Source organism: Amblyomma maculatum, unplaced genomic scaffold, assembly GCF_055883805.1.
Source record: "Amblyomma maculatum isolate TAMU_Amacu unplaced genomic scaffold, ASM5588380v1 scaffold_28, whole genome shotgun sequence".
NCBI classification, from domain to species: Eukaryota; Metazoa; Arthropoda; class Arachnida; order Ixodida; family Ixodidae; genus Amblyomma; species Amblyomma maculatum.
In genome coordinates, this window is record NW_028146753.1 from 76,893 (window position 1) to 88,854 (window position 11,962).

General features: G+C 46.2%; 1 protein-coding gene across 1 annotated transcript; it reads right to left on the reverse strand.

Moving 5' to 3' along the window:
- Positions 1-9,681: 9,681 nt before the first annotated feature.
- LOC146170896 (uncharacterized) lies at positions 9,682-11,648 on the reverse strand. The gene has a single exon (XM_084586714.1). The coding sequence runs from the start codon at positions 11,646-11,648 to the stop codon at positions 10,074-10,076; it is 1,575 nt and encodes a 524-aa protein (XP_084442840.1). The 3' UTR covers positions 9,682-10,073.
- Positions 11,649-11,962: the final 314 nt, after the last annotated feature.

Below are 11,962 nucleotides of genomic sequence, written 5' to 3' on the forward strand. Positions count from 1 at the left end.
CGTTGGTTGCTCTGGCTGTATCACGGGGACATTTGGTGGAGCCGTGCGGTGTATCGTCCTGTGTACGCTGACTTCGAAGGCACCTTTGAAGTCAGTTCCAAGTGCGTGCATACAACACCTATCCACAAGGCGAGTCGTCGTCTGCGAGGCCTACAGCCTGAGTTTAGCGGCGTGAGAACACCTCCAAGAACCATGACGTCTACCTCGGGTAGCCATCCTCCTCTGCAGACTGCAGTAAGGCCGCCATTTGTCCTGCACATACATCGGTCAACACCTTGGTTCCATAGTGATGGGTTCGACGCCGTTAAAGATTGGTTGGCCAGTTTCGACCGTGTGGCGGGCTTCAATCAGTGGGACGGTGAGCGCAAGCTACAAAACGTCTACTTCGCATTGCTGGATTCGGCCAAAACGTGATACTAAAATCACGAAGCTTCTTTTGCCACCTGGAAAGGTTTTCGCCGATAGTTGTTGGCGACATTTTGTACCGACGAGAGGAAAGAGAAAGCAGACCTGCGGTGCACTCAGGATCGCAGAAGCCAAATGAAAGCATTGCCATGTTCTTTTAAGACATGACGCAACTCTCCAATCGAGCTGTTCCAGCTCTGCCGGAGGCCAAGAAGGTGCACCACCTAATACAGGGCGTAAAGGAGCAATTGTTTGCTGGTCTTCTCCGTAACCCTCCGACAACTTTTACGGAATTTACAAAAGAGGCAATAGGTATGGAGGGCTCCTTGCAAGAGCGGAGCGCGCATTACAGCCGACTTGTTTTTGTGGCAGCCGCCCATCAGTGCCCGCATACGTCGCTGCCCACTGATGAACTTCGAGAGTTTGTGCGGAACATTGTGTGCGAAGAGCTCTAGAAACTACGCTTTGAAGATCCACAGGCAAGCGTCACTGCAGTAGCGGAAATGGTCCGGGATGAAATCCGGCGACTGGTGCAGCCAGCTCTGGTAACGCCGCAACCAAAGGCCTATATAATGCCTTACAGCAGCGTGCTGCGAAAACCTGCGCCAGCCACAAGACTCTCCTCCTGTTGCTCCTGTACAGTATCAAGTCTCAACTGTGCTCGTCCCACAGCAGAAATTCCGACCCGCCATTCATACAGCACAATATAGGTGTGGCGAACGCAAAACAACCGAATATTGTGCTACTATTGCGGGTAGTCCGGACGTTCAGTGTGACTGCCATTACTGCCAGATGGGCCTCAGGGTTTTTTCTCCCGACGCACCTCGACTGCACAACGGAGAGCGACCGCGGGAGATCGAGGACTACTTGGCCGCTAACATGCAGCCCCCGACTGCACAACAACGCAGTCTAGATCCCCATCTCCAAAAAGGTTCTCGTCTCCTAACCGCCCTTCGGCCTCTGGCCAGTTCAGAGGCACGTCCCCACGGCGGACAAACTAAAGACGGCGTCCTGCGGGGGTAGGGCCGCCGCAGCTGAAGAGAGTCAAGAGCCTCCACCCGACAATTTACCGCGACATGCCGACCGACGGCGACTTGACCCAACGAGCTGCGAAAAATTGGTTTCCGCCGAAATTACCGTAATCGTGGACAACCATAACGTGAATGCACTCGTAGAAATTGGGGCTGATTTTGGGGAGTATAGCGTTGTGATCGATTTCGTGTCGTTTGCCGCCCACCGTACTCTTGACGCCGAACACCAGCAACACATGACGAAGCTGCGAGTCTGTGATGAACACGTTGTGATTCCGCAAAGATCCAGCATGTTTTTGACTGTAGAGTGCGATAGCAACCCCTGAACATGTGGCATCCCCGAAGCAAACATGTAGCTGCTTCTGGGTCGACAAGTCTGTGTAGCCCGAGGACTTACTGAACTGAAAGACAGGCGAACCGAGCTTTTTGCTGACGAACTTCCGCTGTAAACCGCAATGTTAGGCGAGAAAAAAGACAACGTATTTTGAAGAACAGGAATGCGCAGGACAGTATACGTTGTCTGAAATCACGAAGTCATTAGAAAAGTCAACTACTCCACTTAAAACCGACGTCAACCCGGACCTCCTGCCTAATAAAAAACGCTGCTTAGAATTCATTATCGACTCTTTCCTGGACTGTTTTGCAACGACATCCAAGGTTAGGAGAGACACCGCTCAAAAAGCACCGAATTATTGTCGACGAAAACCAGAGACCATTGTTATAGTCACCTTATCGGGTCCCTCCAAAGGAGCGGGATGCAATTCGCCGGCAAGTTCAGGAAACGCTCCAAGACGACGTGATCAAGCCGTCGACGAGCCCATGGGTGTCGTCTGGTGTCCTTTTGGCGGAGAAAGATCTGACCCTACGGTTCTGCGTTGATTATCGGCTTTTAAACAAAGTTACCAAAAATAACATGTATCCTCTATCACGCATCGATGACTTCCTAGACCGTCTGCGCCACGCCAAATACTTTTCATCGCTCGATTTACGCAGTGGATATTGACAGGTAGATGTGGATGAACGCGACAGGGAGAAGACCGCCTTTATTAACCCTTGACGGTTTGTACGAATACAGGGTGCTTACTTCGGTCTATGCTCGGCTCCTACGACCTTCCAGCGGATGCTGGACTCTATGCTTTCTGACCTGAAATGGCAGTCTTGCTTGGTGTACCTGGATGACGTTATTTCCTCCGATACGTCTTAGGAATACCTGAGGCGCCTGCGTGCCGTTTTCGAAGCCATTCGTTCAGTCGATCTGTCCCTTAAGCCAAAAGAGTGCCATTTGGTTTTTCAAGGCCTGAAGTTTCTAGGCGACATTGTGAGCGCTAAGGGCGTTAGCCCAGACCAAGAAAACACATTCGCCGTAGCTGATTTCCCCATGCCAACCGAAAAGCGAAGCGTATGTCGTTTTCTGGGTTTTTGTGCCTACTATCGGCGTTTTGTGAAGAACTTCTCGCCTATAGCTGAGCCTCTAACTCGCCTCACAGAAATAACGAACCGTTCTACTGGGACCAAAAGCAACAACGCTCCTTTGAGAAACTACGAACTCCTGTATAAAGTGCGCCTATACTTGGTCATTTCGACGACCAAGCCAACACATAACTGCACACAGACGCAAGTAACGCCGGCCTTGGAGCGGCCCTTGTTCAATGACAGGATGGTGTTGAACGCGTAATCGCATATGCAAGCCGCATCTTATCCCGGTCAGCCGTGAACTACTCCACTACCAAAAAAGAATGTCTAGCTATTGTGCGTGCAGGGACAAAGTTTCGTCCCTACTTGTATGGCCGGCCTTTCCGAGAGCGATCACCACTCACTCTGTTGGTTGGCGAGTCACAAAGATCCCTCAGGGCGACTAGTACGCTGGATTCTTCGACTTCAAGAATTTGATGTGAACATCGTCTAGAAATCAGGCAAGAAGCACAGTGATGCAGACTGTTTGTCCCGCGCACCTCTTGAGCATAACAGCTCTGAGTTAGAAGACGATACTCTTTTTCTTCGCGCTATCTCCACGGATAATGCAGCTCAAAAACAGAGAAACGACCTTGAAATAATGCCCTTCATTGAGTATCTAGAAGGAAATATTCCGACTCTGCCCCGAATCTTCTCGCGCGGATTGTCAACGTTCTGTTTAAGAGACGGCATCCTGTTAAAGAAAAACTACGGACTGACGGAAGCTCTTTATCTTCTCGTCGTACCTCAGGCTTTTCGCGACGAAGTCCTGCAGGCGTCCCAAGACGACCCTTCTTCTAGTCACCTGGGGTTTTCGCGAACACTGGCACGCATACAAAGAAAGTATTATTGGCCTAAGCTCACTGCAGAGGTCAAGCACTACATCAAAACTTGCCAGGAGGGCCAACGTCGAAAGACGCCGCCGACTAAGCCGGCCGGACGACTACAGCCTATTTAATCGCCAATACAGCCGTTCCAAAGAGTCAGCATGGATTTACTCGGCCCGTTTCCGGCGCCCTCGCTCGGTAATCGGTACATTGTGGTCGCCACCGACTATCTCAGCCGATACTATGAAACGAAAGATCTTCCCCGTGGAACCGCTGGTGAAATTGCGACCTTGTTTATGCAGAGATTAACTGACAGGGGAACGGCTTTCCTCCCAGCGCTTGCAGAGGAGGTTATACGACTCAGGGGCACAAGTCACCAGAGAACAACCGTTTATCACCCGCAAGCAAATGGAGTCATCGAACTGATTATTAAGGCAATCGCCGACATGATTTCAATGTATGTCGACGAGGACCATCGCAACTGGGACGCAATACCTCCTTATGTCACCTTCGCATAACACTGCGCAACAAGAAACGATGCACTTCACTCCGTTTCGTTTAGTCCATGGCCGCGAAGCCATGACTATGCTTGCCGCAATGCTCCTCCCTGATCGTCTTAATCCCGCAGTCATGGTGCTGCTAAGTCCGTTCTGCATGGTGAATTCGTTCTGGATGCATACAGCGTATCCGACGCCAGCAAGAAAAAGACGCTTACCGGTATAATCTACGCTACAGAAATGCGAGTTACGAGCCCGGAGAACGAGTTTGGCTGTGGAGCCTGATCCGCATGAGAGGGCGGTCTGAAAAGCACCTTCGTCGATCCTTTGGCCCTTATGAGGTCGTTCGCCAACTCAGTGACGTGAATTATGAAGTTCTTCCCCAGGGAACAGTTCATTCCTCTCGACGGCCAACATCAGAAGTGGTTCACGTTGCACGAAAAAAGCCCTACCACGCCCGTTAGCCGCTCGTACGCCCCAGCCATCCGACACTACGGATGTTCCTTGTTGCTCGGATCGCCAAAGGTTAGCGCCGAGGACTGCGTTTTTCAAAGAAGGGATGTAATGCCGCATTCCTAATCACTCTTTTGGCGCTGTCATGCGGCCGGACTGGATTACCAAGGTTTTAGCCATGCTAGTGACCCCGGCGTTGTTTGTATTCCTCGCTCGAGCTCTCGCAAGTATTGCCGCGTCCCAGTCCCGCGTCAGTGTTGTTAAATCTAGTTATCTAACCTACATTGGTGCTCTGGCTGTTTGACTGTGACAATATGTAAAAAACATTCTTAAAGAGGTAATAAATGAAAGAAAAAAGGTTGGCTTTTCTAGTAACGTCCAAGAGAGCGATGATAAGGACCTTGCGTCCAAGCAATGCACGAAGATGAGTTGTTCGGCGAAAGACCACTGCAGACAGGGGATGAAGTCTTGTCGGCTTCAGTGCCGGGCAAACCCACAAGTGCTGAATATCTGCCTCATGCTTTTCTGCCTTGCAGCCAGGACATCCTCGACGTTGATATAAATATCGATATTAAGACCATGTTCCTGTTACCTCAACGATAACGAAATGAGTGCCGTAGTTAAATTTGGTCGGGTATTGTTCAAAACTTGCTGCAAAACAACGGGCGCAGGAGCGGAAAGATGGGCGGCTAACTTGATCACCTCGTTGCCTAGCCGCGTGCACAGCGGCCTTAGCAAAATACATTCTCGAGATGCAAGAACAAATATCATGAGACGACTGGGCTTACGGCAATAAATGCATTGGGCTGGTCTGGTTGTCTCATGGGCCGCGCCTCTTAACAGAGGGCGAAGCATTGGGGAATCTGCAATATATATATATATATATATATATATATATATATATATATATATATATATATATATATATATATATATATAGATATACATATACCCTAGTGAAAAATCCCGTATCGCGACAAACGGGTCTGAAGCGGTCATGTATTATCCCGTATAAATTTGATACCGGTGTGACCAGTCCTGTATGAAGCTTAAACGGTTTTATATCGGACAGGTCATGTCCGGTATGAATCTCAATCCGGACGGTCCAGTCCGGTATAGAGTTAATACAGGGCAGACCATTCCCGGTATGCACCTTATACATGACATCCCAATCCGATATTGATGTGAAACAGGGCGGACCAGTCCTGTATGTAGCTTAGTCGGGTTTATATCGGGCAGGTCATGTCCGTTATGAATCTCAATCCGGACGATCCAGTCCGGTATCGAGGTAATACAGGGCAGACCAATTCTCGTCATCATCAACTTCATCATCATCAGCCTGATTATACCCACTGCAGGGCGAAGGCCTCTCCTATATCTCTCCACTTAACCCGCTTCTGTGCTAGCTGCATCCACTTGACCCCTGCGAACTTCTTAATCTCCTCCGCCCACCTAACTTTCTGCCGCCCCCTGCTACGCTTTCCTTCCCTTGGAACCCAGTTTGTTACCCTCAGCGACATTCGGTTATCCTCTCTTCGCACTACATGTCCTGCCCATGTCCATTTCTTCTTCTTAATTTCCACTAGAATGTTGTTAACTTGAGTTATTTCTCTGACCAACTCTGCACACTTTCTATCTCCTAATGTTACCCCTATCATTTTTCGTTCCATAGCCCTGTGGGTTGTCCTCAACTTAAGCAGAACTCTCTTGGTTAGCCTCCACGTTTCAGCCCCATAGGTGAGTACAGGCAAGATGCAACTGTTGTATACTTTCCTCTTGAGCGATACCGGTAAGCTGCTAGTCATAATCTGCGAGTGCTTGCCAAATGCGCTCCATCCCAATCTTATTCTTCTTGTTATTTCCTTTTCATGGTCCGGAGCTGCGGTTACTACCTGCCCTAAGTAGATATATTCGCCTACTACTTCCAGTATTTCGCTACCTAATGTAAACTCCTGTTCCTTCCCGAGGCTGTTGAACATCACCTTAGTCTTCTGCATATTGATTTTCAAGCCTACCTTTCTACTTTTCCTGTCTAGGTCATCAATCATTATTTGCAGCTCATCTCCCGAGTTGCTTAGCAAGACAATGTCATCAGCAAATCGCAGATTACTGAGGTATTCTCCATCTACCCTTATCCCTAACTGCTCCCATTCCAAGTCTCTGAATACTTCCTCTAAACAAGCTGTGAATAGTACTGGGGAGATTGTGTCTCCTTGCCTAACACCTTTCTTTATGGGAATTTTGTTACTTTCCTTATGCAGAACTATGGTTGCTGTGCAGCCACTATATATATATATATATCTTCCAGCACTCGTTTGCATCTTATACACGAAATCCCAGTACGGTATGGATATGAAACAGGGCGGACCAGTCCTGTATTTATTTATTTATTTATTTATTTGGAAATACTGCCAATCCCAATCGGGATTATTGCAGGAAGGGCACACAAATTTGGAAATACACAACAAAAGTACAAAAATATACAGCGTTACAACGGTTTGAAACAGTAGTACAGTTAATAGCAAGTATTTGATAATAACGGATTACAAATAACATGAGAGTAACTAAAAAAATGCCTGAAAACGCACCACAACGAAGCACACTTGACATTAACATAGAGCACTGAATGAGTTTGAACTATGATTATAACTGACATTGTAAAATGAGTAGGTGGGCTTCATAAGACTGCAAAAAAGTTTCTAAAGATGAACGTGTTATACATGATGGTAGGTTGTTCCATTCTCTAATTGCTGTCGGGAAAAATGTATGTTTAAAACAGTCTGTGTTAAAGCGATATTCTTCTAGTGTTTGTGAATGTCTATGTCGTGTTGCTCTTGTGTCTGGTTTTGCAATATACCTCGAAGTATCTATGTTTATCATTTTATGAATGAGTTGGTAAAGCAGTTTCTGCCGTGCAAGCCTGGCGCGGTTTTGTAACGTGAGTATTGCAGCTTTGTTTATTAGTTTTGTGGGTGAGTCCGTTTGTCTGTACTTGTTATAGATGAATCTAGCAGCTTTCCTCTGGACGCCCTCTAGTTTTTTTATTAGTTTATCTGTAAACGGAAACCAGGCTACATTTGCGTATTCAAGTACGGGTCTGACAAAAGTATTATACGAAAGTAATTTAATGTCTGATGGGGCGTCTCGGAGGCGCCTCTTAAGAAAAAAAAGTCGTTTTAGTGCTGATGATGTAATGAAGTTCACGTGAGTGTCCCATTTAAGATTATTTGATATAATTAGGCCTAGGTATTTATGCTGTGTAACTGTGGGAAGCGGAATATTGTTTAGTGTGTATGAAAATTCGGACACACTATGTTTCCTGGTAATTCGTAACACGGCTGATTTTTCAGTATTAATGCTCATCTACCATTTAGCGCACCATTCACGTACTGATTTTAGTGCATCATTAAGTGCTACATGATCAATTGGCGAATTTATTTCATGGTATAATATACAATCATCAGCAAAAAGCCTCATATTAACACGAACGCTAGCAGGTAAATCATTTATGAAGATTAGAAATAAAATAGGAGCTAGAACGCTGCCCTGGGGTACACCTGACGTGACTTCAGTTATTGTGGACTTTTCACTGTTAAGCTCTACAAATTGTAACCGGTCAGATAAATAGCTTTTGATCCAGTTAATGATTGTTCCTTTGCCTAGTGTGGATTCTAACTTTAGAATTAATTTGTTATGCGATACACGATCGAATGCTTTAGAGAAATCTAGTAAAATCAGGTCTATTTGCTTTTGGTGGTCGATGCTAAGAGAAGCATCATGTATTAGTTCTACTAGTTGAGTGACGGTGGATAGGTTTTTACGGAAGCCGTGCTGAAATGGTGATATAATGCGTTGATCTTCCAGGAATGTTGTTATATGTTTTAGAATTAAGTGTTCCAGTAGTTTACATGCAGTACTTGTTAGTGAAATGGGCCTATAGTTACACGCTTGATTTTCACTTCCACTTTTATGGATAGGAATTACCCTTGTGATTTTCCAATCTGCGGGAAGGAAAGATGAGGCTAAAGATTTGTTGAAAATAAGGCATAAGTATTTTGCGACCCATTCCGCATATCTTCTAAGAAATGTGTTTGGTATTTTGTCTGGTCCGGGTCCTTTTTTGGTATCTAAATTTAGCAAGAGGTTAAATACGCCAGCCTCGTCAATTGTTAGTGGTTCAAGGCATATGTTGGGAGCTTTTATGTGTGGTAAGTTGCCATCATCTGTAGTGAAGATCGAATGAAAGTAATTATTCAGTGAGTTCGCTCTGGCTTTGCTTTCGTCAGGACTCATTATGGTCGTATTATGTTGTTTTGGGTTTAAGTAGTGCCAAAACTTTCGCGGAGAGCTCTTGAGAAAACTAGCAAGTTTGCAAGAAAAATAGTCAGCTTTGGCGACTTTTATTTTTGATTTCATATTCCTGATTGCAACGGAGAGAATAGAAGTTCTTGTGCTACTGGGTTGTGCTTTTAAAGATTTTCTCAGCCGCTTGACTTTGCGTTTGGCATGGATGATGTCACGGTTGATCCACGGGCTGTGCTTATTTGTTTTCTTAGTTTTAACTGGCACAAAGTTACCTATGCAAAACGATATAATGAGTTTGAATCTTTGCCACAATTTTTCTGTGTCGGTATTAGTGTCTAAGGCGAGTTGTTCAAAAGAAGAGAATTCAAAAGACAGGTGATCGAGTATGCTGGTGTCATCTGCTTTTTGGAAATCAGGAAATGTTGCGAATGATTTCGAGTGCGTTAGAATGTCATGAATAGGTACATTGCATAATGTTATCTTGTGATCTGACATACCATCTAGAAGCTGAAATTTTGCTTTTTCTGTTGGGAAGTGATCACTAAGGAAAACTATATCAAGTATGTTTGAACTGCCACCTTGTACACGAGTTGGTTTATTTATTATTTGACATAAATTAAACGTTAGCATGGTATCAAACAGTATGTCTGCGTGTTTAGAATGATGTTGCATAATGTTCCAGTTAACACAGGGTAAATTGAAATCGCCCAATAAGATTAACCTCGATCCAAGCAAGTGCCTAAGCATGTAAGCGTGCAAGGAATGCAGAACATCGGTGTTTGAAGACGGGCTGCGATACACGCAGCCGATAAAGACTGGTCGCGGTGAATACAGGAGTTTGCAAAATATTGCTTCGACATCTTCGACGTCAGGCAGAACCTCGAATGGGATTTCCTTTTTTATTAGGATAGCAACGCCCCCGCCACGTGTCAGCCTATCCTTTCTCACAATTGCATAGTTGGGGAGAGTTGCTTCGAAATCTTTTATATTGTTTGTTAACCATGTTTCTGTGATGGCAACAAAATCAGGGCTGATGCAGAGGAGGAATGATTCAAGGTAAGTTGTTTTGTTCACTATGCTGCGAACGTTCATGTTAGCAAATGTTATTTCGGAGGCTGAGGCGGGTGGCGGGAACGTAGCGACCGTGTTTCGGCTCTGTCGTTTTTTTGGTTAGCAGTCCGGGAATCTGTTTCAGTTGAAGCGACACTGTCTTTCTGGTTTTTATGGTTAGCCGTCTGCGTGTAAGATCGAAGCAAAACAATACTTTGTGTCTCGTCATCCCATCGGTACAGATCATTGTTGATTCGTAACTTATCGACAACCAGGGAAGCTTTCTGCCCTGAATCTTTCATTTCCTTACCAGTTTTCCAGAGCTTTTTTCTAATTTCACGCACTCTTGCTGAAAAATCTTCACCAATCGAGTAATCAGTGTTTTTTAATTTTGTACAGGTTCTTAAGATTGCAGATTTGTCTCGAAAATCCCGCAGCTTTAGAATTACAGGCCTGCATTTTGTCGCTTCTGGTTTGCCCAGCCGGTGTATTCTTTCTATGGCTACCTGTTCAACCTTTAGTGTGTCCCTGAAGATTTCGCCGTTAACTAAATTTTCAAGTGAGCTGTTACTTTCCTCGGGGTCCTCAGGGACCCCATAAACGATTAAGTTATTTCTTCCCGAGTAGTTTTCCAGGTGGTCGATTTTCTTTTCAAGGAATGCCACTGTTTCCTGCAACGTAGCGACTTGGTTTAAGCAGGTGGAAACCTTATCATCAAGAGACGTTAGCCTTTCTAGTTTGGTGTCTATTGAAGTGAGCCGCTCCTCTTTAATAACCTTCAGGTCGTCTGCAATTTGCTGCAACTGTCTAGAAAGTTGTGATATGTCGGGACCAGGGTTAGTTTCCACGTCTCCAGCAAGCAGTAGCAGTTGTACAAGATGGACAGATAAATCATAAAGCAATGGACACGCAAGCCGAGGGCACGGCAGCACAATCAAACAAGGGTTATTCGAGCGGATACATTTTCCATAATGTTTGCTCACCTGCACGAAGAAGACAAACGGATTAGACTGCATAGTTGCAGAGCTGCCGTGCCCTATGGCTCGCGGGTCGTGATGTCCGGCCTTTATATTCGCCCACGAAGCTTGCAGCGCCGCCAGTGTGTCGCTGAAGATCGCCCGGGCTTCTGATGTTGATTTTCCAGGGCGGCCATGCTGTATCACATCGTCATGAAGCACTGCAGCCGGCAAGCAGCATGCGCGATGATCCGTTTTCTTTGCGTCGACGATCGTAGCTGGCGTGACAGGCGCGTCAGTCCGTGGCGGTATCAGCACCAAGACTCCGATTAGCTGCACCAAGAAGACAAACGGATTAGACTGCATAGTTGCAGAGCTGCCGTGCCCTATGGCTCGCGGGTCGTGATGTCCGGCCTTTATATTCGCCCACGAAGCTTGCAGCGCCGCCAGTGTGTCGCTGAAGATCGCCCGGGCTTCTGATGTTGATTTTCCAGGGCGGCCATGCTGTATCACATCGTCATAACGCACTGCAGCCGGCAAGCAGCATGCGCGATGATCCGGTTTCTTTGCGTCGACGATCGTAGCTGGCGTGACAGGCGCGTCAGTCCGTGGCGGTATCAGCACCAAGACTCCGATTAGCTGTACCAAGAAGACAAACGGATTAGACTGCATAGTTGCAGAGCTGCCGTGCCCTATGGCACGGCAGCTCTGCTCATATACAGGACATGTCCTGTATTGAGCTCATATACAGGACAGGTCATGTCCGGTTTAACAGAAACCGGACAAATCCGATATGAATGAAACTGATACGGGACAGAGTATTTCCGCTTCTCAGTACAACTCGGGCGGATCGTGAAGCTCAGCCAGGATGACCACGTCGGAATATGCCTTCACGCTAAATAAGCATGAAACCATACATAATATACGTTAAAACTTTTCTGTATATGTGGAGTACGCGTTGTTTCGTACATACCTAGAAGATATGA

Coding starts and splice junctions, on each gene's coding strand:
- LOC146170896 (XM_084586714.1), bottom strand. CDS start 11,648: ATGCAGTCTAATCCGTTTGTCTTCTTGGTACAGCTAATCGGAGTCTTG.